At 41.6% G+C, this 25,639-nt stretch overlaps 6 protein-coding genes across 10 annotated transcripts; 3 read left to right on the top strand and 3 right to left on the bottom strand.

Moving 5' to 3' along the window:
• Positions 1–6: 6 nt before the first annotated feature.
• Positions 7–4,290, bottom strand: LOC125990640 (interleukin-6 receptor subunit beta). 2 transcript variants are annotated; one of them, XM_049758041.2, is made up of 15 exons: positions 4,139–4,290; positions 3,691–3,960; positions 3,235–3,364; positions 2,987–3,171; positions 2,811–2,923; positions 2,540–2,699; positions 2,385–2,467; positions 2,097–2,304; positions 1,832–1,999; positions 1,583–1,684; positions 1,377–1,520; positions 1,169–1,309; positions 791–875; positions 607–688; positions 7–396 (listed from the first exon to the last, which is right to left on the bottom strand). In XM_049758041.2, exons 1-15 carry the CDS (start codon positions 4,197–4,199, stop codon positions 7–9), a joined length of 2,322 nt encoding a protein of 773 aa, XP_049613998.1. In that variant the 5' UTR covers positions 4,200–4,290. The 2 variants fall into 2 exon arrangements, with proteins under 2 accessions (XP_049613998.1, XP_049613999.1); XM_049758042.2 differs by lacking the exon at positions 3,691–3,960.
• A 1,423-nt stretch (positions 4,291–5,713) lies between these two features.
• Positions 5,714–7,770, top strand: LOC125990672 (uncharacterized). Of its 2 annotated transcripts, XM_068649345.1 has the most exons (13): positions 5,714–5,749; positions 5,807–5,906; positions 6,055–6,095; positions 6,163–6,199; positions 6,301–6,353; positions 6,437–6,479; positions 6,550–6,616; positions 6,683–6,750; positions 6,840–6,916; positions 6,991–7,134; positions 7,203–7,318; positions 7,397–7,461; positions 7,532–7,770. In XM_068649345.1, exons 2-10 carry the CDS (start codon positions 5,856–5,858, stop codon positions 7,019–7,021), a joined length of 468 nt encoding a protein of 155 aa, XP_068505446.1. In that variant the 5' UTR covers positions 5,714–5,749; positions 5,807–5,855; the 3' UTR covers positions 7,022–7,134; positions 7,203–7,318; positions 7,397–7,461; positions 7,532–7,770. The 2 variants fall into 2 exon arrangements, with proteins under 2 accessions (XP_068505446.1, XP_068505447.1); XM_068649346.1 differs by lacking the exons at positions 6,991–7,134; positions 7,203–7,318; positions 7,397–7,461; positions 7,532–7,770 and having other exon boundaries at positions 6,678–6,750; positions 6,840–6,959.
• Positions 7,771–9,708: 1,938 nt separating this feature from the next.
• rdh14b (retinol dehydrogenase 14b) lies at positions 9,709–10,973 on the top strand. The gene is made up of 2 exons (XM_049758043.1): positions 9,709–10,062; positions 10,153–10,973. The coding sequence occupies exons 1-2, from the start codon at positions 9,709–9,711 to the stop codon at positions 10,768–10,770; spliced, it is 972 nt and encodes a 323-aa protein (XP_049614000.1). The 3' UTR covers positions 10,771–10,973.
• Positions 10,974–11,829: 856 nt separating this feature from the next.
• On the top strand, positions 11,830–13,652 carry rd3 (retinal degeneration 3, GUCY2D regulator). The gene is made up of 3 exons (XM_049758044.2): positions 11,830–11,979; positions 12,527–12,855; positions 12,918–13,652. Exons 2-3 carry the CDS (start codon positions 12,566–12,568, stop codon positions 13,264–13,266), a joined length of 639 nt encoding a protein of 212 aa, XP_049614001.1. The 5' UTR covers positions 11,830–11,979; positions 12,527–12,565; the 3' UTR covers positions 13,267–13,652.
• A 1,088-nt stretch (positions 13,653–14,740) lies between these two features.
• si:ch211-22i13.2 (uncharacterized protein LOC553945 homolog) lies at positions 14,741–16,750 on the bottom strand. Of its 3 annotated transcripts, XM_068649344.1 has the most exons (8): positions 16,413–16,750; positions 16,135–16,248; positions 15,704–15,764; positions 15,465–15,559; positions 15,333–15,391; positions 15,159–15,251; positions 14,957–15,049; positions 14,741–14,885 (listed from the first exon to the last, which is right to left on the bottom strand). In XM_068649344.1, the coding sequence occupies exons 2-8, from the start codon at positions 16,142–16,144 to the stop codon at positions 14,835–14,837; spliced, it is 462 nt and encodes a 153-aa protein (XP_068505445.1). In that variant the 5' UTR covers positions 16,145–16,248; positions 16,413–16,750; the 3' UTR covers positions 14,741–14,834. The 3 variants fall into 3 exon arrangements, with proteins under 3 accessions (XP_068505445.1, XP_068505444.1, XP_068505443.1); XM_068649343.1 differs by lacking the exon at positions 16,135–16,248 and having other exon boundaries at positions 15,465–15,620; positions 16,413–16,746; XM_068649342.1 differs by lacking the exons at positions 15,704–15,764; positions 16,135–16,248; positions 16,413–16,750 and adding an exon at positions 15,621–15,664.
• Positions 16,751–17,220: 470 nt separating this feature from the next.
• On the bottom strand, positions 17,221–21,332 carry rhag (Rh associated glycoprotein). The gene is made up of 10 exons (XM_049756414.2): positions 21,097–21,332; positions 19,450–19,633; positions 19,232–19,382; positions 19,013–19,160; positions 18,743–18,909; positions 18,542–18,679; positions 18,355–18,476; positions 18,223–18,296; positions 18,076–18,149; positions 17,221–17,984 (listed from the first exon to the last, which is right to left on the bottom strand). The coding sequence occupies exons 1-10, from the start codon at positions 21,272–21,274 to the stop codon at positions 17,910–17,912; spliced, it is 1,311 nt and encodes a 436-aa protein (XP_049612371.1). The 5' UTR covers positions 21,275–21,332; the 3' UTR covers positions 17,221–17,909.
• Between the last annotated feature and the right edge of the window lie 4,307 nt (positions 21,333–25,639).

The raw sequence follows: 25,639 nt of genomic DNA, 5'->3' as shown, positions 1-25,639 counted from the left end.
TTTTTCTCACCCGCCCTGGTCTTGCTCAAACATATCCACAGTAACATACATAGCTAGCGATGCTGTCAGCTGCTCATGCTTGTCCGAAATCAGAGTCTGACATTCTTTCTCAGTACCACGAGTGGGGCTTTTGACGGAACCCTGACTCCGGTACGGGCTTAATTGACCGCTGCTTTCAGAGAACAACGTCGTGCATTCTTTGGAAGGAGACAGAGTCGACGTCTCTTCGGGTTCATCCGGCCTCTCGTCGTGCGCGTCAGGCTTTACGGTAAAACCAGAGCCGCTGTCTTCTTCTCGGATGGGGTCGAGGGTGGAAGTTTGCCAGGGTTCTTCCATGTAAACGCGTGCGCAGATGCTTTCGGATGAATAGTTGAATAGCCGGAAAGGGAACAACCCCTGGGGAAGAGCAGGCCTTTGTGATGTTTATTTTAAAAAAATAACATGCCATAATTGAGCAAAACAGAGTGATAATTTTTTTTTTTTAAAAAGAAAGACTTTTTGTCAAACTACTGCTCTTTCTCCCTGTTCTTCGCAGAGGATAAAGAATATATGAGTGCCAATTTAATACATCATAATCCTGCAGTTTTTCTATTCAGCTAAAGTCACCTTTTGATGGCCTCCTGATGGCCACAGCGCAACGGAACTGAGGCCTGGGTTCGGAAGTGGCTTCTGCAGGAATTTCCTGTACCTCAAGAGAGGAAACACCTTGGTAAGTAGTTGATTCACAATCCCTACCTCATACGATACAACAAGCCTTGAATTTCTTATCAAACAATTAAAAAACACTTACTGTATAGCGCAGCATAACCCCGTGGATAACACAAGGACTATCATGATGCTTCCGATAACGCAAAGTCGAGTGACGAACTTCGGATCTATCCAAAGACAAGCACATTTGTTAACCCCACAAATAACTATTATTGCTTTACCATATTTAATTTGGTATTTGTTGGGAGTATCGGTGTAATCATGTGGGGCAAGCAGTGAAATGACCCACCAGGTCCAGCAGATGGCGACAAAAGTGATATTTGAAAAAGGAAGTATCAGCACCAGTTCCTCACTCTGTTGTTGGTGAGTCATTTGGAAGTAACCCGAGTTCAATTTGACCAAATAAACAAAAAGGATGAATAGACTAGAGGTCATGAGAAACTATTCCAAAGTTACTTACCAAATCTTTTTGTATTAAAATGCCTGACGTTGCTTTCGCTAGCCCCCGTTAGCGCTACGGCCTTGACATACACGCTGTATTGGGAGTAAGGAATCAAATCCTTCAAAAGAATCTCCTGTTTTGTAGCATTAACTGTGACATCTGGAAACGGACACATTATTCAAAATCAATTATACTACAAGAAATGAAGTGGCTAACTTGAACTTACTGAGGTTTGCTCCGTGGCCCGTTCCGTAGAAAACAACGTAGCGGACAATCACCCCGCTACAAACATCCTTCCGCTGCATATCCCAACTCACAATGGCGCTTTTGTCACTCACCTCCACCTTGATGGTGGAGAAATTGGCGGCAGCTGTCGGGAGCATAAGGTAGCTTTTCAACATCGCCTTAACTTACTGAACGATAGATTCAAACCTGCGACTCTTGAGCAGATCCGCAAGGCCCTCGTGCCGAGACCCGTCTTGTCGCCAAACAGCGGCGTGACGGTGATGTCATACGGCTTATTATCTAGAAGACCTGGAAGGATGATAACCGGAATCGACAATGATGTCACTCTTCCTGTTAAAGCGCCGTCGATAAAGCATTACAGACGATGAAACATAAAACTAATGGGGCCGTTTTCATGGACGGAAGACGGACAACCACATCCTTTTCTTCGCCTACCCGACAGCGGAGTGCTGGTGGAATTGATTTCCTTCCAGTGGTAGCGACCCCCATCGTGGGTCCAGTCGATCATGTAACCCCTGACGAACTGAGAAGGAGCGTCCCAGCTGATCAAAATAACACCTTGGCCGCTTGAACTTTGCATGTTTGCAACTTGAGGGAGGTCAGCTAAAAAAAAAACACACTTGATAAAAATCACAACTAATCTTTCCAATATGTCTTTTATATTGAATACATGTGGCGAGTTAATTTCATGAAAACTTACTTTCTCCAACTGCTGGAACATGAACCGAGTCCTCTGCCAGCAAGGCCCCGTTGTGAAAGACTTTAAGATTTATTTTGTGTGCCTCTTGATTCACAAGAAGAGCACACGTTGACTTCTCACATAAAGTCTGAGGATAAGCTACGCGTTCCTTGTTGGCAGACGCTTGGATAAAATATGTAAATGTGCCTTGGCACGCTGACGGGATCTCCTGCAAAGAGAAAATGTTTTTTTTTTTTTTTTTTTTATCTGGTGATAACTTCATCGCATTGATTTGAAAAGTTTCCGTACCGTCCACATGACATCGATTTTTCTTGTGCCATTTTTGTATGATTCTCTTATTTTCCTCCACAGGCGCAGCTTGACATCGTTCTCTGCCAAGGTAAGTTAACAATTTGAACACAAACAAACTTCTTTTTTTTTTTTTTCTCCTTTTAACGACTTACTATTGAGTTGGCTCAAAACCGTTTCCTCTTGGCTCCATTCGCTCCATGGAGCTTTATCCCAAGCGCAGCGGACTGAAACTTTGTAATAAGTGCAGGACTCTACATTTTCGATGGTCACATTTCCCTTTTCTCCGGGTTCTAAAGTTTTATTGAGCACCTCCTTGAGGACAAAAAAAAATATTTTCAGCAAAAATAGAGTAATGTAATAACATCAATATTAATATATGATTAATATTAAAATAAATGAAATCTATTGGCATGTCGCTGGTACCTGGTTATATTTAACTTGACAGTAGTGTTTATTTGATGATGTGGATGTGGTCCACTTAGCCAGTAGATGACCAGACAAGGCCTGGACGTTCAACTTGGGACATCTAATTTGCACTAAAGAAACACAACATTAAATCCAGTCGTGTTTAAATTTTAAATAACCTTCATATGACTTACATATGTGACGGGGGTTAAATTCATAAGGGTCGGAGTAGACCTCCCAATGTTTGCTTTTGGCTCTCACTGTAACGCTGTGGTTGCCCACCAGAGTCACGTAACCCGACAGGTGCACGTCTTCCGACGTGCATGTTCGTACGTTTTGGCAGCTGCAGATTTCCCATTGGGGAGTGTTTGAGCGAGAGCTTGAAAAAAGGAGCGCACGTTTAGTATCACACATTTTATATTAAAATGATTATTCAACTCACATCAGTACGGTGTAGTTGATTTTCTCCGAGGACTCGGAAAGTTGCTCCCAAGCGCACGTGAAAAGCTCGGGTACGCCTCCCGACGATCCGTTTCTATAGTGCCAAACGCAGCCGACTTTGCTGGGTTTTGCTACATCGACGAAAAACAAAAAAAAAATCTGCATTCTTACACATACATCATGGCGGTGCAAAATTCAAATAACTAAATCTTATTCTAAGATCCTAAACACTGATTTTCTTTGATTTAAAAAAACATATTGGGGGTCATATTTTAATTAATCTATTGTCATTTTGAAAATTATTTTAGTCAAGGTGAAGGAATACAAAGACTCACCGATACTAAGTACCGATACCACCTATATTTTTCATACCCCAAATTTTCCCCTGAAAAATTGCCAGATCATTTTATCCCAATAATTTCTTCAAATTACATCAAATGAGTGTCTCCATTCTTACAGTATGTCCTGACGATGGTGCCTCCGAGTACGACCCTGGTATGGTCATGGTGGCACTGCACCGTGGCTTTGCTCAGCGTCACATTCCTCAGGGACACCATGCTATGTGTGGAGTTGATGGTGCTCATCCAAGTGTCATCCAAGACTATACCGCCCATCGTCCAGTACACGCTACCATGCATGCAGAAGCTCTCACACACTATCCGAGTATCAGATCCCACTTGGATGTACGGATCTTTGGGTACGACATTGCATAGTTTCTTACTCTTCCCTGTGGGTGTTAGTCCACATGGTAGAATGTTAGCCGCTATTCCAGAAAAAAACAATTCATATTTGAAAGAAACTCCATTTTTAAAAGAGTCAAAAAGAGGGAGCCTTTCATTGCGGAACGGAATTTTGACAGCACTTCTGCATTGTCGCTTGAAGCTCAGAAAATCAGATGTTCTTACCTTCTGAAACGGAGGTTGTACTAGTGGCAATCAGAAGCAGTACATGCAGAAAAAAATACATTATCTAGGAATTACTCCACTTTTAAATTTTTAAAGTCGAAAAGGATCACTGCGATGCATTTTCTGACCCATATTCCTGTAGATCCTCATTTCAGCCGTCCGCCAGAGAGAGACTGAGGAAATGAAGCAAACTGCTAGAGAAGAAGGAGGTATTACCCAACTGGAGACAAGGCAACAGGAAACGCTACTCTCTCACTCTCTCTTGATTCTCTGTTAATTCCCTGAGCTACTTTAGATAAAGACAGATTATTATCATTGAATGCATTAGTGAAAAGCAAGTGAGTCAGAAACAGTATCATAGCCTCAAAGTAGCAGGGAACTAAGGAGGTCCACTTTTAAACTTTTGCACATGGAAACCCAAAACCTAAAAACTGACTTCACAAAGGATGCCCAACCAGTTCACTCTGTTGTTTTTCCTTTTACCCAAGGAAATCTTCCGTTCCTTGAATGAATGCGCAATCAAATGGTGAAAATCTTCCTGCCAAAATGGACGAGTGGTTTAATATTTGGTCTGGTGTCTGTGAGACATAGGTTCGAGTCCCACGCTGTGTTCTATTTAGAAGTGAACACAGCACAGGCGTGAGATTCGAACTCGGATTTCATGTACGCAAGGCAAAAGCTTTAACTATTAGACCACAACAGATCTGAATTTCATTTGAGAATAATTCGTATATATACAAACCTTTGAGTACATGCCTAATAAATACGGAATTATTTTTCGAAATTTCTGCGGCAAGTTGGCCGAATGGTAAAACACTTTGCCCTGTGTGCGGGCGACTCTGGTTCGAGCCCCACCTCGCGCATTTATATTTGAGAATAAATTAAGTTGAGCCCAAGATTCGAACTCGGGTCTCCCGTGTGGAAGGTGGAGTGTTAATCCACTACACTATTTAGGACACTTGTAATCACTTCGGATTTCACTAATAATCGTCAATCCTACTCTACTCTACATATGGTGTGATAAACCCTACTGGCAAGCGAAATTTTCATGGCACTGTGGCCGAATGGTATAATACAAGGTTTGGTATTCGGACGGCTCGGGTTCGAGTCCCACCCTCTCTAGCATTTTCAAATTAAACAGAAAGATGAACAAGATTCGAACCCGAGATCTTCTGACTTTAAGGTAAAGTCTTTATCCATTCGGCCATTCCAGACACAACGAAATCATTTGCTTTGTTGCACTTTATTGTTGTTATACAATCGAAATCTTCAAGACGATCTACAAATACGTAAAACCCCGATTCGGAACTCAACAGGCTATAGTCGAGTGGTTACCGTCATAGCCTACGAATAATGGAACCATGGTTCGAGTCCCGACCATTCCCTGAAGGTATACTTTACAATTTTCTTCTCGCTTCACCATTAAGATCTAGCTTTTATATTTTTTCCCTTTAGCTTGTTAATGACGTCATCACAAATTTCCTATATAAGACGTCACTAACGCGACAGTCGATCCCATGCTCACTTCTGACAGCGTCGCGTTGAGCTGGTCCACCTGCTGCTCCCTCCGCACGCTTTTCCAAAGTCTGCAGCGCTTAAAACTTTGACAAGGTGAGTGTTCACTATTTCTTAGCCGTTTTAAAACTAACTGCTTTTGCTCTTTTTCAGCGTCAAGTTGCAGTTTGGACGTGCTTACACCTTGCTAACATCCAAGCTAATGCTAGCACTTAACGTCCTCTGCGATGCATCAAACGCCGGTATGCTTAAGGTAAGCCAAACAGTTTGCATAAATTCACAACTGATTTAAAATCAAATATTTTTCTCTGTCTACAGGTGCGACTTTTCCAAATGAGCCTCAAATTCACACGTAAGTCCTTTAAATCAACTCCATCTAATTGTCTAATTTCTGTCCACAGGGCTGCATCTGCAACAGAAGAAACAAATTGACTGCAAAAAAGGCAAAAATCGCGTTTTTTATTTGAAGGACGACTGCCTCATAAAATGACTTTTTCCTTTTTGTCTGCAGGTTTCAAGATGGCCGCCTTCATGAGACGTTTGCAGGTCTACATTGCTAAGCATGTCCACCAAATGTCACGTTGCTAAACAAAACTGGTAAAGCTCAAAGTTGACAAGATTGGTTAAAAGGTTACCGTGTCTTTCAGGCCAGCGAGCTGCGGTTGGAGAGGAGTCCGGTGCTGCCCTGCGCTCTTCACTGGTGAAACACGTGCAAACCTACATGTACAAATGTTTGAAACATTTATTTCAGCGTGTGACTTTTCTTCCGCTTTTGTCCACCAGGTGGCGCCAAAGGACCAACTTTCTGCAGCCTGGATCGACTGAAGTAAAAGCTCCACGTTTGAAACTGTTGCAATGACACTCTACTAATCAGTGCTTGACCCGTTTTTTTTCAGGTGGTGCTGGTGCAGGCAATCAGGAAACGAGGTGTTATGATCAACTTCCTGTCCAACATAGTGACAGGTGACCAAATTTACCCAAAACTTTGCATTAAGAACACTAACCTGCTTTTTTTCTTTCTCAGTGCAGCTTCCAGTACGAGTGCCGTTGAACCCTCCACCTGCTGGGCCAAGGAATTCTCCAAAATCATGCTAAAGGTTCTAAAGGCAGCCTCAATTCTCATTGTTGAGACATGCAAAAAAAAAAACCTCAACATCAGCTTGACTGTAACCTTGTTTGTGTGCAGGCGTGGCAGTCCAGGAGTCTTTGCAACATTTCAGGAACGCGGCCTGCTGTGACTCGTCTGGTCCAAGTCTTCAGTGGAAAGTTCCAGTCTACAGTTAAAAATAAAAGGAGTAAACTTAAATTGAATTGTCAATGGGCTTTTTCTTTACAGGCAGAGGTGGCAAATCCTGGTCCAGAGAGTGAAAAGCCTGCCATTGTTTGTCTTCAGCCACTCTGAGCTCATTCACCTGCAGGTGGAGTAGAAGCACCTGGAGCTCAAGCCAAATTGTGGCACGCTGAAGATGAGTCCTCTGCTGGTAAGAAAAGAAAGTACATTTCAGCCAGAATGTTTAAAAATGTCAATGACAGTTCTTTTTGTGTCCAGTGTGGTGCACCATCGAGTACCTGCTCACAACAGAAGCCAGAGGAAAGCCGCATGCCAGCTACACTTGGGTTTTCTTGTTGCGTCATCTCCAAGGCAACCTAAGAAGAGAGGCACATGTATGCTCTTTAGCTGCTCCTCATTGCACAATCATCATGACATTCATTCAAAAAAAAGTTTCCCCTATTTTCTGACAGGGAGCAAGGAACTGGTCATGCAGCTTGCAACACTCGGTGCCATGAACAACTCTTCTTTAGCACTGGTAAGGTTAATGCTTTATCTGCACAAAATGTTGACTTGACTTTTGACTTACAGATCTCTTTTTGTCTTAGGTTCAGGCACCACTCGTCCCGCTGGCCGACCACTTTACCACTCGTCCCGCTGGCTGACCACTTCACCACTCGTCCCGCTGGCAGACCACTTCACCACTCGTCCCGCTGGCAGACCACTTCACCACTCGTCCCGCTTGCCGACCACTTCACCACTCGTCAACGAGCAGACTGCCATCCAACTTGAAACTCTTGTGATTGAATGTTTACTCTGCAAAAATAAAGTTTGATTTCAAAGAACACTTAACTCAACTCTTCTATCTCAAACACATCACAAAAAACAAACTTTAAAAATATCTTAAAACAAACTAACAAAAAATAAAACCTAAACTTTTTTCTGATTTTTATTTTTTTATTTTCCTGGGGTTTTTTTTCGAATTTTTTTTTGCCAGGATTTTTTTTTTTTCGCCAGGATTTTTTTCAGAATTTTTTTTAAATGAGGCGGATCAAAACTGGAATGCCGCTTCATGATTGGTTGAGGGGTCTAAAACTGGGTGGAGCAATGAGAATAAACGGCTGTGATTGGTTGAAAAGTGGGTGTGAATATGCAAATGAGGTGCTCTGTGATTGGTTAAGGTTTTAGTAGGCGTGGTTCTTCTAAAATGAAGCAATCTGATTGGTCAGATGTGCAAAATGCTGCTTTTTGATTGGCTGTTGAAAAAGAGGCGTGGTTATGCAAATTCCAGCCACGTTGTGATTGGCCGGGCTGAATTTGGGCGGAGTTAGGAGGCGGGCAAAGTGGCACTTAGGTTTTCAGAGGCAGTTTTCAGTCTGGAGGTGAGCGTTACCCTTATGTCACTGCCATGGACACAAGTCTTTGACTGTTACCCTCATGAGAAGCATCAGAAACTTCAAATGAGTGACGCAAATTTGCTCTTAAAAGCACAAAGACTTGCATTCCAGTTGATTAATTTATTTGACAGAAAAGCAATTTAAAACATTTGAGCAGTCAATGTTTGTGTGGGACTAATTTAGTTGCACACAAGCATTGACAGGCCTTGCATGGAAGCAGCTTAAGATGTTTGATGACCTCAGGTGACATGTTACTTACTTCTCATGACACGAGTGCCACCAGGGGGAAGGTGAGCACATGTAAACAGCTGACATCTGGGACAAAAACTAAGTGCCAATAAAGCAAATAAAGCCATGAGCAACATTCACTTTTTTTTTTTTTTAAAGATTCAAGTCATATTATTAGAACAGCGTGGTATAATTTCACTTTTAACATGTATATTTTTAAATAAAGACACCTTCCAATCAACACAAACTAAAAAGACTGTTTATGTGACAAAATACTGAGGTGTTCAAAATTGCTCAAACTACTGCAGTGGGCAACAAACTGCTTCTAAAAAATCAATCATTAACCTCGCCTTTTAAATATACTAATTCAATCTTTTAATTGTACAATATTATTCATTTTGAAAATTTGTTTCTATTGAAATAAAATGCTTTTGTCAAGGAAAAAAAAAGACAGCTCGATGTAAGTTTAGAACTTTAAATCTTGTATTGCATTAATTTAGTTCACTGTGGCCCAAATATTTTTTTGCATTACAATTCTTCATTTTGGAGTGTCCAATAATAAAAGTTGAGATTCTTATATAACTTTTTGTTCCCCCCAGGATCAATTTATACATTTCACGGCCTTCAATATTTAAAGGAGTTCTATATATTCGTTAAATTTTGCATTTGCTCAATGGCTTATCTATTTCATAACTTTTTATTCACTGCACCTCTGCAGTGCTTACACGAATGTTTGGCTAAGTTGTTAATAATGGGTTGGAGGCGGTTTCTGTTTGACAACCTCATGGCCCTGCACGGTATATTATTTTAACAGCATAGAATTCGGTGGCTGATTAAGATCACTAAATATTGCAAAAAAGGTGAAGATAAGAGGAATAGTCTGAATTATTACTTACCAGGACCGCACACAGGTGCCAGAAGATTCCGACTCGAACTTCTGCTTCTTTGAGTTGGGGATAGTAACACTCAAAACTGAAGAGTGAATTTCTTTTTTGTTAGTTAAATAACATTACAACTCGTGTTAGAGTCTAGAAAGATACAAAAGTAGTAACTAGCAGCGTAGCGACCTCTATTCTTTTTACTTCCGGGTTAATGTAGGTCCGAGTTTGTTTACTTCCGGTGGCTAATTGCCTAACATATCACTACGCCCGGTTGAGTCAATGGCCACTGCGGTCTTGATCGCTGCCGTCGTCGGTGGCGGGGTCCTTCTCGTCATGCGCCGCTTGTTCCCCCGTCAGAACTCAGTCAAGCTTCTCCAGTACCCGGCGGGCTTGATGCGAGGGAAAACTGTCATCGTGACAGGAGCAAACAGCGGCATCGGGAAAGCCCTAGCCGGGGAACTACTGAAGCTCCAGGCACGCGTCATCATGGCTTGCCGGGATCAGCAGAGCGCCACTGAGGCGGCCCGGGACATCCAGGGACATTCGGGCTCAGAGCTCGGGGAGGTGGTCATCAAACAGTTGGACCTTGCGTCGCTCAGATCGGTCCGTAAATTTTGTCAAGAGATTCAAGAGGTGAGCTGTAACGTCTCCACTGAGTTGTTGCGCAATGTTTAGGTGAACTGTCCATGGTGCTGAACGCTTAATTGTTCTTGAGCCTTTTAGGAGGAGCCCAAGGTGGATGTCCTCGTCAACAACGCGGGGGTCTACCAGTGTCCCTACTCCAAGACGGAAGATGGATTTGAGATGCAGCTAGGCGTCAACCACCTGGGTCACTTTCTGCTCACTCACCTACTGCTCGACCTCCTGAAGAGTTCCTCCCCCAGTCGCGTGGTCGTGGTCTCCTCTAAATTGTACAAGTACGGCCGAGTCAACTTTGAAGACCTGAACAGCGAGACGAAATACAACAAAGCATTCTGCTACAGTCAGAGTAAATTAGCCAACCTGCTGTTCACCCTCGAACTGGCGGAGAGGCTGGAGGGCTCTGGGGTGACGGTCAACGCGCTCACGCCCGGCATCGTGAGAACCAGGCTGGGCAGGCACGTTCACATTCCCCTACTGGCGAAGCCACTTTTCTACCTGGCTTCGCTGCTATTCTTCAAGAGTCCACTAGAGGGTGCGCAAACGCCTCTCTATCTGGCTTGTTCGCCGGAGGTGGAAGGGGTGTCGGGGAAGTGCTTCGCTAACTGCGAGGAAGAGGAGCTGCTCGAGAAGGCGACGGACCGACAAGCTGCAAAGAAGCTGTGGGACGTGAGCTGCAGCATGGTTGGACTTGAGGACTGATTGGATTCAGAACATTCAGATGATAGATGCAAAACAGAATCTTACAAGGATATGTTTTTCCTTCCTAGTTCCTGTTAGGGGACATTATAAAACCTTCTGATCTGGACTATGACGTTGTTGTTTCATCTGCTGAAGTGCCTTGTGTACTGACCACCATTAAACAACCCCAAGATCTTGCAAATAAAGAACCAAGTGTTACTCCACATCTTTTTGTTTTCCTTGCTCAATGACGGACATCTTGAACAAAACATGAATATTGTCAGAATTCTATTTTTTAATCTACACAACACACCATGTGTCAAGACCTCCTATTCTGTTTGTAAGTCCAAGTTGTGCTATTTGAAGGAAGGCCAAGTGGAGCACACTTGCGGCTGAGCGAATCACTTTAAAAGATTAGGGCCGGTCACGTCGGGTTTCCAGGAACCAGCTTACCTTCCCATCTGTTACCTCCAACCTTTGGACATAAACTCTCAGTTGGGAACGACTGAAGGCTTTTAAGATTTATATAGATATGTTTTGGATAAAATTTCAATTCTGTTGAGACTAGAGTTCATAGTTCATACTGCAGTGCGTACGCTTACACCTACACGCAAAACCAAACCATGATGTTGCTGCACAGTCAAACTAGTTGCGCAATGTGGCATTTTATAACGCAGGCAGGCCGCTACTCATTATCTCCAGGAGGCTCATTTGCATCCATGTGACCTGCTGCCCATGTTTGATCAAGCACCACATCCCCTTTTTAAATCTCTCTTCCTTTTATCTGCCTCTTCATCGCTCCCCCTCTCAGCTGATGGCGGTTATTGTGGACAAATAGGCTTAAGCCGGTCACTATAGCAACAGAGAATTGCTGGAGAAAAAAAAAAAAAAAAGGGACATAAGCACTTCTTCATCAGGTGCCTCAATCTCCCGGTGGAGATGCTGGAGCCCCCGACTTAGCGCAACAAGTAAAGGCAGGCCGCCTCCAGGGAGGAAGAGGAGTAGGAGGGATTCAGAGAGGTGAATATAATGGAGCGAAAGAGAAAGAGAGAGAGAGAGAGAGAGAGAGAGAGAGAGAGAGAGAGAGAGAGAGAGAGAGAGAGAGGGATAGATGATCCATACCGTGTCAGCCAGGCTTCTCATATCATCGGACTGACGCCTTCACTCACAATTTTGTCTTTTGGGGTGGAGTTGTCGGTGACATCCTAAACTTTCAAAGGAAATAAAGAGGTAAGAAACAATTGCCTTTTATTATTTTAGAGCATTAACTAATTGGAACCAAATTAACAATATTCCAAAGAACATTCAATAAGATGCGTTCCATTTATGTCATTTGATTGTGAGATCAGATGAAAAAATATTCCATGTCTAGATGTGTCTTGTAAAAATAATAAAATAAATATAATAGTGATTGTATAAATAGAATGTGTTAAACCAATGTTAACAAGTGGAATGTTTTTGAGTTGGACTCGTTATGTGAACGGATTAACTCGGGATTAAAGAGAGGACAGTTACAAAACAATGTGGCCACCTGTGTGTGTTTGTGGACAAACGAAGGAACTAAATTCAGGACAAATAGACGATGGATGATAATTAAAGTCAAGAGAGTAAAGGTCTCAACCAAAATTTGTCACAAATTTGGAAAAAAATCAATCTCACAGGACACTTCATTAGGTACACCCACCCAATCTAATGCAACAAAAATCTGCATTCACAAATATAATTTTTCATTTTGATTGACACTATGGGATTAACAAACTACGATTTTGATTCTAAGTTATTAGAGAGTGTTGTGGCGAGTGAGGAGGACCGCACCATGGCCTCCTGGTTCAGCTGGAGCGAGCCTCACCAGCGCATCCCCCGCAGGGAGCCGGCCGACGTGGTCACTGACACGCTAATGGTCGAGCTGAGCTGGCAGCTGAAAGAGGCGGAAAGGCAGCAGAGAGAGAGGGAGAGTGAGTACCGGCGCCTCAAGACCGGAGTGGACTACAGCTGGTTGGCCAGCGCGCCACGTTCGTCTTATAACATTAGCACGGGGGAAAGGCTGGGCCTAGAGGACCTCTGCTCCAAGGTGCCGCCATCTTGCTGTGGACTGGTCATACTCAGGTACGAGATTGCCTTGGTTTGTCGAAACAAAACGACAGATCTCTTGTTTTGGTTGTCCGCAGGTTCCGCGACGCAATCCAAGCCAGCGAGCCGGAAGTGCAGGAGGTGTCCACCCTCTTCCGCTCTGTCCTTCTGGAGGCTGTGGAGCAACTTAAGGAGGAGCAGGAGGCACAAAGGCTTGCTCGCCAGTGGAGCAATAAACGCACCAAGAGTATGTCGCTGGTGAACTTTAGGTCCCGCATCAAGATCAACCCCTTCGGGAGCACGGCAGGCCTGATTTCGGCTGAGGGGACCCGTTTGAGCGACCTGAAGACGGTGTCGGAAGATGTGGAAAGAGGGACAGAGAAGGAGGAGAGAGTTTGGAGCATGCCGGACTTCCGATTAGGAGCAAGCAGTAGTAAACCTGTCTGACAGGAGGACCATGATGTGGAGATGGGAGAATTGAGTCACATGACCTGACTCGAGTCGGACTTAAGTCAGTTTTTGACTAAAACGTACTTGACTCACAAGCTTGAACTCCAATGACTTGATAAGTCTTACATTGTAAAATGTCAGTTCTTATTTTTGACAGATTTTTCTTTTTCTTTTATCTGTGCACTGTATTTTTGTGTCTAAGCAGGAAATGATGTCCCACCCCCATCACTCTGAGGATGAGTCACTCTTTGCACTCTTTCTCAGCACACAATGACCACGCACAACACTCCCACACACAAGGTCAGCCAGCTGAACGCTTTGCTTCTCTACCTTCTCTTTACAAGCTGCAAATGAATGAATGCGAATAAAATATTACAGGAGAATCGGTTTATTTTCATTTTGGTCCATGAACGCGTTCAACTGGTTTGAATCAATAACAGAATATTTTGTTTTACTTATTCATTCACGTTGAACACAACGCCCACTTTATTAGGTTCACTAAAACCACTAAAAGAAACTGAAATGATAACTTGCTGACAATCCAAACCGAGGATTATTATCAATGCATGTCAGATATTTTATTGCATTGGATTTAATTATGGTTGGTTGGGGTGTATTCTTCACGTTCGCCACTTGGTGGCAATATGAGTACAAACGACGAGTTCTTATACTGGCTACGTCACTTCCGTCGAATGCCGCAAAGAAGAGACCCTTACAAGAGCTACACTGGAAGTAGAAGTCATAGTAGCATAGTTGACACTCAGGGTAACTTTTGACACACCCGAGCAACTTTAAGCACTTTTGGTCGTTATATCTACGCAGGGTTTGGATTTGATAAAGCATTGTGGAACGTTGTTGTCTCGGTGAGTTGCGTGGCAACAGCGTTAGCATGCTAAAGCTGTCAAAACGGTGACGTCACATATAAACAATATGGGGGCTTTTCAGTTTTTTAACAAAAAAAGTTAGCAGGAGCTATCACACAATAAAACTTACCTATCGACCAAAACGGGTTTCTTCAACGTTCGAGTTGTTCCACACGAAGTTTGGCAATAACATGGTGTTGGAATGTCGCCCTCCTTTCCAACTGTGTTTGCCCGACTGAGAGCGCTGCTGAATATTCATGAGCGAACGTGACGTCATTTGAGAAAAGCGCTAACTTGCCTAACTTTTAAATAACACAACGTTTAATGCACTAGATATTCAGATTAATCTCATTCCAATTAATGCTTTTTTGCATGTGAATGTATTTTATATGCCAAAATGTAATAAATATAAATTCTCATTTCAAAAATATTTGTTGTGTGCTTCATTTGCTTCTTTTGTGCAGCTTACACATCAGCATTTTGTTTTAAAGGTATAAATGTTGCGATCGTCAATGGAGACATTTTTTTTCTTGCTACATTTAAATAATTGATTAAAATGTTAAACATTGGTATGTGTGTACACTGCTTCAAGGTGTGCCCTGCCCTGGTTTAATTAACATCAACCTTTATTTACATTTCTTCCCCCTTGGACAGCCCACTTGTAGTTTCCTGAGGTCGGCGGTGGTGTCCACTCGGGAAAAATCACAATGTAGAGTTCAAAAACTCCAGAAGTTCGGCTCGATTTTTGTCCCGCTGTGGTAAAAACAGATACGTGAGAGCGAATAGTAAAAAAATAAAGTCGCTGCTAAAGACATTGAAATTACCTGTTTATCCTTTTTTGACTTCTTTACTTTCATCTTGATCTTCTTTCCTGAAATCATGCTGTACTTCTTGCCTTTTTTCTTTTCCTTCAAGTACTGAGGAAAAGAACAAGCAATGACATTTGTCACCACAAGCCACTTAGGGAGATTTGGGTAAAATTTCAGGATCCAAAAACAAAGTTGAACAAAATCTTGCGTAAACAACCTTGGATATCTGAACAGGCCCAGAGTTTTCTTCCCCTCCTTTGGATTTCTTTTCCTTTTTCCGTTTCTGTCGCTTCTCTTTCTTTGCCTTTGGCTGGACATGAAAAATGATAAGACACAAATTTGAAAAGGATACTGTCAATTCATGAGCAAAAAACATAAAATAGACAAATACCTTTTTTGGTTTGTCCCTTTTCCGTTTCTTTGACTGCTTTTTGGACTTACTTCTCGAGTCTGGTTAGAAATTGGTGAATAATATTTAGTTATTAAAAAGGCTAAACAAATCAAAGCTTCCAATTCAACTCACCGCTGCTTGTGGAACTACTCCGACTGCTGCTGCTGGATGAGTGCGACGAGCCCGATGAAGAAGTGGACGAAGCTGAGAGCGACTCTGACGACGAACTGGAAGAAGACGATGATGAGGAAGATCGACTACGGCTGCGTTTACGCTTTTTTTCTCTACCTGCATGAATAGAACACTGTAGTCAGCATGTTGCGGTGGACATTTATTTTCAATTTATTTATTTTAGATTCAAGCAGCCTTGCCTCTGCTCTTGTCGTCCGTCCTGGAGGTAGAACTGGAAACTCTGCACTCGGCTTTTGTGGACTGGAAAGGAAGAGGATGCATATTGATTATTCAGATGAATCTGACAAACCTAGAGAAATAAAGGTATAGCAAGAAAGATGACAAATGGGAAGTTAGTACTTCTAGGGGATGTTTTTCCTTATTTCCCTCTGTAAAGCGATACTTTTTTGTTGTATCAGTGGATTTATTTGGGGTAATAATACAATAGGATAAGAAAGATCCGATTAGCTGTGACAATATTAAAATCATGATCTAACATACGTGTTTTAATTTAAAGCCCCCTATGATTGAAATATTTTTTAATATTATGACTTCATTCCGTTAATTCAATTTTTTTTTAAACAAAATAAATAAGTGGGGCAATGCACAACATTAATCGTATCAAATATACCTTTTAGCATTTGAATATTCTGGCGTCATCAATTTAACCACAACGGGGACATCCTTTGAGCAACACCGATCGATCGTCTCAATTCGATGTAGCTACATCAACAACTACAACAAACTGTCACGCAGAAGCACAAATACATCATCAAAAACGGAAAACATTATATTTAATGGATTTTTGCCGCAGCAGATTTGAGTCCGAGACTCTAACCAAACGCATCATTTATATTTGCATATTTTAAACATGCAATGCGTTTAATAGATGACGGATTTATTACTCACCATAGCAACAGTACAGTCTGGTTATTATCAAAGATACCTTGATAATCCTACAACATGCATAGGTGTAGAGATAATCGTAGCGATGCTCCGCGAATTAGCATTAGCTAACAACCATTGGAGACATTGCATCCCAGAATGCACCGCCGCGACGTCCCTCCACAACAAGGAAGTGAAAAGAGGAAAAAAGTACGATTTATTGAATATAAAAAATAATACAAACGCTCAATAATTACTATTTTTCAATTGGAACAATATACATATTAAATCTGGGTTCATTGCAGCAACTCAAAATGGTACGGTAGTTCCAAATTTGGATGCGCTTCTTTGTGGTGTATGTATGCTCAATAGCGCCCCTCCAGCCACCTGCGGTTGATCTTATTAACTACAGCTAAAGAACAGCCACTACGACGTATATCAGAAGTTAAATACGTGGTGCTATATTTTAATTTAAAAACGTTTTTTTTTTTTTTTTTTTTAGCAGACAAACTGAAGAAAACGCAAATGATCCTATAAGTTGCATCAACATTATGGCAGAAGGAACATTAAACACCTTATTTTCTTACTAGATATTGTTTGGATTTTAAAATGTGTTTAACTTAAGGCAAAACGGGCAATTTAATCAAATTTACAAATGCTTTATTTATGGTGACCCTTGACCCCTCTACCCTTATCATGAAATATTTTGAATTGAAATACTTTACCTTTTTTATCATCTTTTTCAACCAGCAGTTTTCAATCAATCTGTTAATGCATTGTTGACAATTTAGAAAAATTAAAAATTCATAAAATCACCACAAACCAGACACACTTTTATAATAATGTACAAAACATTTATTGTGGCAGTGTTCGTACATTATACAAAATACAAGCACTGGATGAAAATATAAAATTTGGATACGTTTCATTATTCTAGGAATTATAAACGCCCCCCCCCCCAAAAAAAAAACAAAAAGCAGAATTGATGAGTAACTATAAAATGTAGTCAGTTTGCCCCTTGTTGAGAAATAACACAAAAAATACTTATTTGTCTAATAGAAATGATGACCTTTGTATACAAAAATATTGCTAATATAATATTTATATATAACATCTAATGACACCTGGAAAAATAAAAGTGGTGTACCGGCTGTTTCAACACTGCAGGGCTACAACCAAACTGACCATGTCGATCCATCAAAGTGTCAAATTATAAGTACATAGAAGAATACATTTGATGTCATACAAATAGTAACAAAATAAACCTCAGTGGAGAGACACATGCATACATGTTGGTTCATCACAGGAACATTGAACGTCTAAAGGTGATGAGGTCACGTGAAGCCCTTTCCCCAAATTGTTCTTCGTATGAAAGGATAACATAATGCAAAAACATACAATGTAAAAAAAAACAAAACATGCCCTTAAATTTATTTAGGTAAATACAGGGGGAAAAAAACCCTGAAGGTTTTTGATACAATTTCCATTTTTTAAGGGTTGACCATTTCTTTTTCCAAGTTTTTAAACATCTACTTTATTCTTTGGGAAATCTGAATGAGCCAAGTTCTCCTCATTTTCCTCTTCTTCCGCAGGGACCTAAAAAAGACAGATTTAAAAAAAAAAAAAACACCTACTGTATAATTGTTTTTTAAAGACTGTTAATATTCGGGCAAGTCGAATTTCGTACCTCCCAGTAAATAGAGTCATCAAAGCAGTTCTGGTCAGGAGGTTGCCCCCAGATAGGCAACTTCATTATCAAGCCTTCGAAACCAGAAAAAAAAATTAGATTCAACATGTCAGATACATCCAGAAGATGTTTTTCATCTCTACCAACCTGTGATAGCTCCTCCGACCAAAGCAAAACCAAGAGATGAACCCAAGGCAGCGGCTTGCATGGTAGCTTTCCCTCTAAAGGTGAACAATTAATCAAACCACCAATTGAATAAAATGATATTTAAATCCTTACCCTTCTTTTTTCCCCAAAGCCACAGCCACAATCCCAGCCAAGCCTCCCAAGATGCCCGGCATGCCATGAAGATTGTGCACCCCACAGGTATCTTGAATGCCCAGGTTAGATGCCAGAACAGGCTGGAACGAAAAAAAAAAAAAATTAATGGAATATTATGTGCCATCAGTTGTCATCTCCAACTCACAGTCAGGAACTTGAAGCCCAGCGTGGAAATGATGCCAGCCACTAAACCGATCAGCATGGCGCCAAAGGGTCCAATGTTCATATCGGCGCAGGTTCCCACGGCAACGCCACCGGCCAGGGTGGCGTTCTGAATGTGCACCTTAAGATGGCGTGACAAAACAAAGTCAGTTGAAGTCACATTTGCACGGAAAGATGATCTCACCATGTCTAATTTTCCTTTGTGCTCCACCAGGCTGGAGATGGCGTAGGCAGAGAGGACGCAAGTGGCCAGGGACAGGTAGGTGTTGATCACCGCAGTGAGCTGGGTGAAGCCCGGATCGGCGATGGCGGAGTTAAAACTGGGCCAGAACATCCAGAGGAACACGGTCCCTGTTGAAAAGAGCCAAACTCAGTTCATGCAAATATCAAAAGTAGTTTATGAAGCAGTCCGTAGAAAGTTGCAGTTCAAATTAGTAGCTTTCAGGTGTTTTACCGATCATAGCAAACAGATCCGAGTGGTAAACAGAGCCGTCGTTCTCGTGCCCGTTCCTCAGACCAGGTCGGTAAAGTACTCGAGCCACGGCCAAACCGAAATAGGCTCCGTAGGCGTGGATGATCATGGAAGCCCCGACGTCATTAGCCTGGAAAGAAAAGTCAAGTCTTTTCGTGTGCTATCATAATCTATTTACTCGGATCTGGCCGGTGATCTCACCCCCATGATTTCTGCCACCAGATGCTCGTTGATGGAGAAGATGGAGATCTCCAGGATGGTCATGATCAGCAACTGGAGCGGACTGGTTTTACCAAGAACGGCGCCGAAAGAAATCAGAACCGTGGCAGTGCTGAAGTCCGCGTTGATGATTCTACACACAAAAAAAAAAATCACTGTGACTGAAGTCGAGATAACATCTGAGGTCATCTTGACCTTACTTAAAGATGTTGACTTTAATCTTGCCGTCATCCAGGTGCCAAATGCCTTGCATGAGGAGGCCCCACTGGAGGCCGAAGGCGGCCAGAAGTAAGTTGATGCCCACGCTGCTGAAGCCATATCTCTTCAGGAAGGTCATCAAGAAGCCAAAACCGATGAAGATCATAACGTGAACATCCTGGAACACTGGAGACACACAGGAGTAAGCCTTTTCACGCTTGGCTCAGATATTAGATTAGGTGGAACATTTAATTACGTGATGTGTTCAATTCCAAACAAACCTCACGCTATTAATTTCCTTCATTTGAGTTATTGAAATAATTAATTGAGCGCCGGTGGCCATCTTTCTTACACAGGAGCTGTTTTGTCAGAATTCGAAAAGCAATTCAATCACTCAATGTGATCTTCTCGACTCGTTCTGCTTCTATGAAGAGCATATGACCCTACTAAGTTTAAACGGAGTATGGAAGTCTGAGGCAAATAAGCAAAGCGTTTTTTTTTTAGTATGCAAGTTTTTTTCCCCACTTGGAAACTTCGAAACAATGTTACACCCATCTCAAGTAGAAAAGCTTATTGTTGATGATGAGTGTTCCCCTGAAAGACAGGAAATTAGAACCTTTAACTTAATGTGATGACCTCCATCCATGGAAATAACAGAGCAGAAAGACAATAGAAGTAATTTCCTTTTACTAGAACACATTTAATAGTGGCCAGTATTGTCCCACCATTTGTTTGGCATTGGCTTGTTCAGAAGGTAAATAGCGAAGAAGGAAAATAAATCTATAAATAAAATAAATCTATAAATAAAATAAATAATTTTAAAAAATATATGATATATATATATAAAATATATAAATAAAATAAATCATTATATATATATATATATATATATATATATATATATATATATATATATATATATATATATATATATATATATATATATATATATATATATATTAGTCCTCAATATTTTCCTCCTTCTATATATATACAGAAGGAGGAAAATATTGAGGACTAATTCCTCAGTATGACACATTTTTAAGGGAAAAAAAATGCAATGGTCACAACTAAAGCTTTCTAAAAAATAAAAAAAACACCACAACATAGTTTGACCTGCACACTGAATATATGAGGCCTGGCGTTACGCCCAGACGTTAGATAAATTGGGATGCTCCCACTTGGCCACGACTATAAAGCCAAATTATTGTAAGGAAGGATGCTTGAAATCATTTTGCTCCATAAAACTGTCATTCAATATTGTATTATTTATTTTGCACTTAAAGTCAGGGTTGTATCTGGACCGAGACTTTCTACAAAACATGGCATTGTGTTTTGTTGTTTTATTTAATTAAATAAAAAATAAGAACTAGAAGATTAATTGTGGCCAACAGGTCTCCCAAATTATCAACACAATTAAAGGGAAGATAATCCTTGAAATTCAATAAAATGACGCCAAAGCTCTACATTTAAAACGGCAGATATTGCGCCGAGCTTATCTCTGCGCTTCACGCCTGCCACGCCCAACTTGTGTGTCCGAGTCCCAAAAACCTTTGAATGATCTCTCTCTTAAAAATAAATCAATAAATACATGTAATCATTTTTTCATCTTAACACACATCCCTCCACAAACCAGTAGCAACACTTACTGGGATAAAGATCCATAGGCTCTTGGTGGTGGTCGGTGCCATTGTCGTGCGGGTCATGGCCGTGACCTTTCCCGTCGTCGTAAACCACAAAGACTGCAAACAGGATGATGGTGATAAGCTCCAAAGCCAAGGCCACCAGGGAGAACTTGAATCTCATGTTGGTGGCGTACGCAGGCATCCTGAGTCCCAAGTCGTCTCTCTGTGGCACTCCCGAGTGAAGGGAGGGAAGAAAGTGGCGTCTGCTTTTAAACTGATGTTGGATTTTGCTGTGACCAATGACAGCGCAGAGGACTGGGGGCCTCCTGGATGCTGAACTCCACCCCCCCTCCTTCCCCCACGTTAATTTTCAGGGATGGGTTTCCTCTTCAAAACCCAAGTGTAGTGATTTAAACACTTAACATTTATTCTGACAGACATTTTGAATCTGAACGGCTAACTTTTGTGGATTTAAGTGGACATATCGTGAAACCTGGAATCACTTCTTCATCATCCAGTGTTGTTCTTACCTCTTTTCTTTTCCCAAGCTGACAGCTCTGATTGGGCCTCGAGGTTCTGATCCACAGCTCCCACAGTGGGCTCTGGGAAAATAGCAGGCCAAATTAGCCAAAGTGCAGAGGTCTCTTTTTTTGCAACTCTTGAGACGATCATGAATGAGCCGAGTCGTTCATCAATGAGCCGAGTCGTTCATCAATGCCAACAAGACGTTTCTGTTTGTTTTGGAGCCTTTTTCCAAGCGCATGTAGGGAAATGACTCCCAAATGTTGAGCGATAACAGAAACACTCGTTTTCACGGATTTTTTGGCAGTAGATACAAGTATTGTTTTTGAGATAGGCTTGAACGGCAAGCAGGATTTAATCATTTATCCTTGATGGTTTGTTTTTGATCAGATCTTACTCTATCAATAAACAGTTCCCTTTCCTTTTCCAATTTTGATGGTGATTAATTCTGCCGCTGAAACTGTTACGGAATAATTTGTGTGTTGTGGAACTCCTTCGTGTTCGAACGCTGACAGCACGCATGCAAGCTTGTTTACTTCCATAGCGTGCTGTCTTAGCAGCTGCTCAAACATTCAGAGCAGCGACCCTTTCAGCTGCAGTCGTTTTTTTTGTTTTTCCCCCCCGACGAGCTCGTAGCAACGATAGCGCACCTAACCGTGCCTGCAGATCAGCAACAAATTGAAAGCAGTCGGATCTCGCTCGAAGAAGAAATTAACGTAAGATGGCTTTCCATCTTCTTGGTTGGAATGTGTCTGGAATGCGTCAATCCCAGCCTCTGCACGGTATCACAAACATACGTTCATATCTATACCTTGGAATCCTCCGGAATGTTGCGTTGGCCCCTAGAGGATCTACACTGCTTCTCACGAACACAGCCTTATCTAGTATGCAGGAACCTTCATGAGGCCTTTCTGCTCCTCAGTAGAATGACGACAAAGTGCTCAACCGAATATTTTATAACTTTTGATCTGCCACTTCGACCACATTTGGTTTTAATCAAGAAGCAATTAGATGAAAGGAACATAAAGCACGTAACCTCCAGATGACCTGTACATCTGGTTGGTTGGAGATTCCCGTCTGGTGATCCATCAGAAGACTGCCATGTTAGTTGAACCCTCCGAGTATCGTATACAAAAAGATTCATGGCCGCCCCAGATGGCGGAAAGATCACATGTCTGTATGTTGCGCAATAGTACAAAAGGCAAAAGAATAAAGTGTGTTTAGAACTGATAAGTGTTACAAAATATAGCGGACTTCCTGTTTTGATCGTGATGTCAGGTTTTGTTTTGTTTCTTCTAAATTGACTCTGTAGTGTGTCCTCATGGCAATCAATTTTTCTTAAGCAAGGTAACGATTTGTTTTCTTACAAACTATCAAGTGACTGACAACTGGAATACAAATAATAACACACACACACCCTTTGTGCATATACTCCAAACCTCGTTTCCTGTGTCAGGAGCTGAGGGGAACGCTTGCCCCATCCTGATAAGCAAATTTGAAGTTTCGAGGAGGAAAGCCTCCGCTGGCGGCTAATCAGCATGTTAGATGTTGGTAATCAAGAACAATCACCAGCTCTCATCATGTTGCAGTCGCTATTTACGCTATAGACGCTGTACAGTTATCTCCATTGTTTGGAAGATTGCCTTTTTGTAAATATAGAACGTGTTGAATTTATTTATATTGAGCGTAAAGAATATTCTGAATCTGCACGACCTGTTCTGTATTTTAAAAAAAAATCATATCAATATATATTTTTTTTGTCTTATTTGATCAAATAGATGCAAACTGCATACCATAGAAGAATTCAAAGCTTTGCGAACAACTCCAGATGGCGTTTGACGTTCATGAACACTAACCAGGTGCAGGGGGGGGGTTGAGTGGCGTGCCTATCGTGTTGCTGTGGAACGTATAGAAGACATAAGTCAAAAGTTGGGCCCGTACAGAAGTGCAGGGCTAAATATGAACGGAGGAAGCGAAACCACATGCGCGAAACGTGATGCGGAGAAATGAAAGTTATGTACGTTCGCTTGAACTTGGAGTCAAGTTGAAAGCAATTCGTTTTGGGAAGCGGGTCCACCTGTTCGGACGTAAAATTGCTTCATCCCAAGTAGTTAAATGAGCGCAACACAGGAGCCGCTTTGACTGGCCGAAAATGGAGTGTTCACGCCCACATTGGCGCTAACTACCCTTTTTTTTTTAAAGGCGCTAGCTCGCACTGGTCTGCGTAATTACTCAGTCGAATCCACCTCTGTGTCGATTTAAATGCAAGACGGGAGTGTCGTGGTGAATTTTCGTAATTGAGAAATTCATTTGCACGAATAAATTGGAGGTTGTCCAGAATCCCAGACTTTCAGTGCGCTTTGATTACAATTACGTAATCCCTTGATTACAACATTCCTGCCTGTAGGGTCTACAAGACCCTTGTTTACTGTTTGTGGCACATTTGTGTGTGTGTGTAGGCCAGCTGTGGAGGAGGTGGGCAGGATGGCGAGGTCTTAATTTGCAGCGACGTGGGATTTCTTGTGTTTGCTCGGGCACGCAGATAAGTCGTTGCTTGACTTTCTAGTTTCCTCAATTTGGAAGATAAAACAAGCCGAGCGTTGGTCTCAGGCCATTGCAAAACCGAAATGTACGATAAAGATCCGACAGTTTACCCGTCTGCATTAACTGACGTAACGTAAGTTGAGAAGATCCTAATGTGCAAATGTAGAGCCTTCAAACCAAACTTGTTTTTCGTTTTTTTTATTCACTTGAGCTTCCTCTGCGCTCCATCCTGACATTTAACGCTCCTCACCGCAGCGACATGTAATTGCTTTATCTCGCGTGGCATTCTTTCGACGGCCCCTAATTGAGGCCCCCTTCGCCGCACCCTTTCCTCATTCGGCTCCATGTGGCAATCAACCTGCCGCGTTATCACTGCATTCTATTAAAAACTCAAATGATTGGACCACAACCCTTCCCATAGATGTCAGAACACGCAGGGGAGGGTTAGGGTGGATGGGGGGGTTTAAAAAAAAAAAAAAAAAAAAACATCCTGACTCCAATAGCGTGGGGGGAGTGGACTTTCAATATACATCCTGTGGAGAGATCGGTGGGTTGAGGCATGTCGGCAAAGTAGAAAAGGGAGGGAAAGCAATTTTTTTTGTCACGCAAACGTCAAAGCAATGGGAAAAATTTCGTGCATGCCATGATTAATGGCTCCTGTCAAACATACTGTAAAACATTGCAAATGGTCAATCCAAACAATGGATTTGCATTCTTGGAAGGATTTTGATTAATGCCATATGAAAAAAAAAAAAAAAAAAAAGGATTATATTGATGATTTCTTTTAAAATTTTACCCACAAGGGAATTGTAGTATCGTGATCAAAAATTTTTTATTGCACATTTATTTAATCAGGGACTAAACAATACTTAACATTATACAAGGAAGGCTAAGTCGACTTTTAAAAAAAAGGATTATATTGATTTATTTTAAAATTTTACCCACATTTATTCGTTAAAGGGACTTGTTGTATCGTGATCAACATTTTTTTTTTTTATTTAATCAGGGACTAAACAATACTTAACATTATACAAGGAAGGCTAAGTCAACTTTTAAAACCAAACTACAAATCAACCGACGCATGCATTTATTCTTTATCTTCTGCAAAGAAAAAAAAAAAAAAAAGTTAAGGAGGGTTCCACCATATAATACTGACCCGAGAAGGCTTGACCCTTCCGTGACCACTTGTTAGCGTGAAGCTAATAGATTTGGTTCCTACATGTGTCTGACATACCAGCTAATGGCTACCAGGTCCACCAGGATGGGAAAAAGGAATGCCCCCCCCCCCCCCCCCCCCCCCCCTCATGTGTAAATGTCAAACGTCTGTGTCTGATTACTCCGCGGCAGCAACGATAAACAAATGTAAAGACCCGTCGGGGGTTATTTATTATTAAAGTCAAGAGCTGTGAAAAGATCCAGCAGCGAGAACATGCAAAAAAAAACCTGCTCTTACGCAATATGGAAAAGTTTCAATTAAAAACAATGATCGGTCGCTATTTAC

Source organism: Syngnathus scovelli, chromosome 20, assembly GCF_024217435.2.
Source record: "Syngnathus scovelli strain Florida chromosome 20, RoL_Ssco_1.2, whole genome shotgun sequence".
NCBI classification, from domain to species: Eukaryota; Metazoa; Chordata; class Actinopteri; order Syngnathiformes; family Syngnathidae; genus Syngnathus; species Syngnathus scovelli.
The sequence above is the reverse complement of the archived record's forward strand: the minus strand, read 5'-3'. Positions and strand labels throughout refer to the sequence as shown.

What these genes read in the sequence shown, in the direction of transcription:
- LOC125990640 (XM_049758041.2), bottom strand. Translation starts at nt 4,199, where the DNA reads ATGTATTTTTTTCTGCATGTACTGCTTCTGATTGCCACTAGTACAACC. An exon ending in GTCAAGTTAAATATAACCAG is followed by an intron (nt 2,700 to 2,810) that starts GTACCAGCGACA and finishes TTTGTCCTCAAG; the next exon opens with GAGGTGCTCAATAAAACTTT. An exon ending in GGGTTATGCTGCGCTATACA is followed by an intron (nt 689 to 790) that starts GTAAGTGTTTTT and finishes TCCTCTCTTGAG; the next exon opens with GTACAGGAAATTCCTGCAGA.
- LOC125990672 (XM_068649345.1), top strand. Translation starts at nt 5,856, where the DNA reads ATGCTAGCACTTAACGTCCTCTGCGATGCATCAAACGCCGGTATGCTT. An exon ending in CCTGTCCAACATAGTGACAG is followed by an intron (nt 6,617 to 6,682) that starts GTGACCAAATTT and finishes TTCTCAGTGCAG; the next exon opens with CTTCCAGTACGAGTGCCGTT. An exon ending in TCTCCAAAATCATGCTAAAG is followed by an intron (nt 6,751 to 6,839) that starts GTTCTAAAGGCA and finishes GTTTGTGTGCAG; the next exon opens with GCGTGGCAGTCCAGGAGTCT.
- rdh14b (XM_049758043.1), top strand. Translation starts at nt 9,709, where the DNA reads ATGGCCACTGCGGTCTTGATCGCTGCCGTCGTCGGTGGCGGGGTCCTT. An exon ending in TTTGTCAAGAGATTCAAGAG is followed by an intron (nt 10,063 to 10,152) that starts GTGAGCTGTAAC and finishes TGAGCCTTTTAG; the next exon opens with GAGGAGCCCAAGGTGGATGT.
- rd3 (XM_049758044.2), top strand. Translation starts at nt 12,566, where the DNA reads ATGGCCTCCTGGTTCAGCTGGAGCGAGCCTCACCAGCGCATCCCCCGC. An exon ending in TGTGGACTGGTCATACTCAG is followed by an intron (nt 12,856 to 12,917) that starts GTACGAGATTGC and finishes GGTTGTCCGCAG; the next exon opens with GTTCCGCGACGCAATCCAAG.
- si:ch211-22i13.2 (XM_068649343.1), bottom strand. An exon ending in GACGGACGACAAGAGCAGAG is followed by an intron (nt 15,621 to 15,703) that starts GCAAGGCTGCTT and finishes CTATTCATGCAG; the next exon opens with GTAGAGAAAAAAAGCGTAAA. An exon ending in GAGTAGTTCCACAAGCAGCG is followed by an intron (nt 15,392 to 15,464) that starts GTGAGTTGAATT and finishes ATTTCTAACCAG; the next exon opens with ACTCGAGAAGTAAGTCCAAA.
- rhag (XM_049756414.2), bottom strand. Translation starts at nt 21,274, where the DNA reads ATGCCTGCGTACGCCACCAACATGAGATTCAAGTTCTCCCTGGTGGCC. An exon ending in GGATCTGTTTGCTATGATCG is followed by an intron (nt 18,910 to 19,012) that starts GTAAAACACCTG and finishes TCTTTTCAACAG; the next exon opens with GGACCGTGTTCCTCTGGATG. An exon ending in TGGGCTTCAAGTTCCTGACT is followed by an intron (nt 18,477 to 18,541) that starts GTGAGTTGGAGA and finishes TTTTCGTTCCAG; the next exon opens with CCTGTTCTGGCATCTAACCT.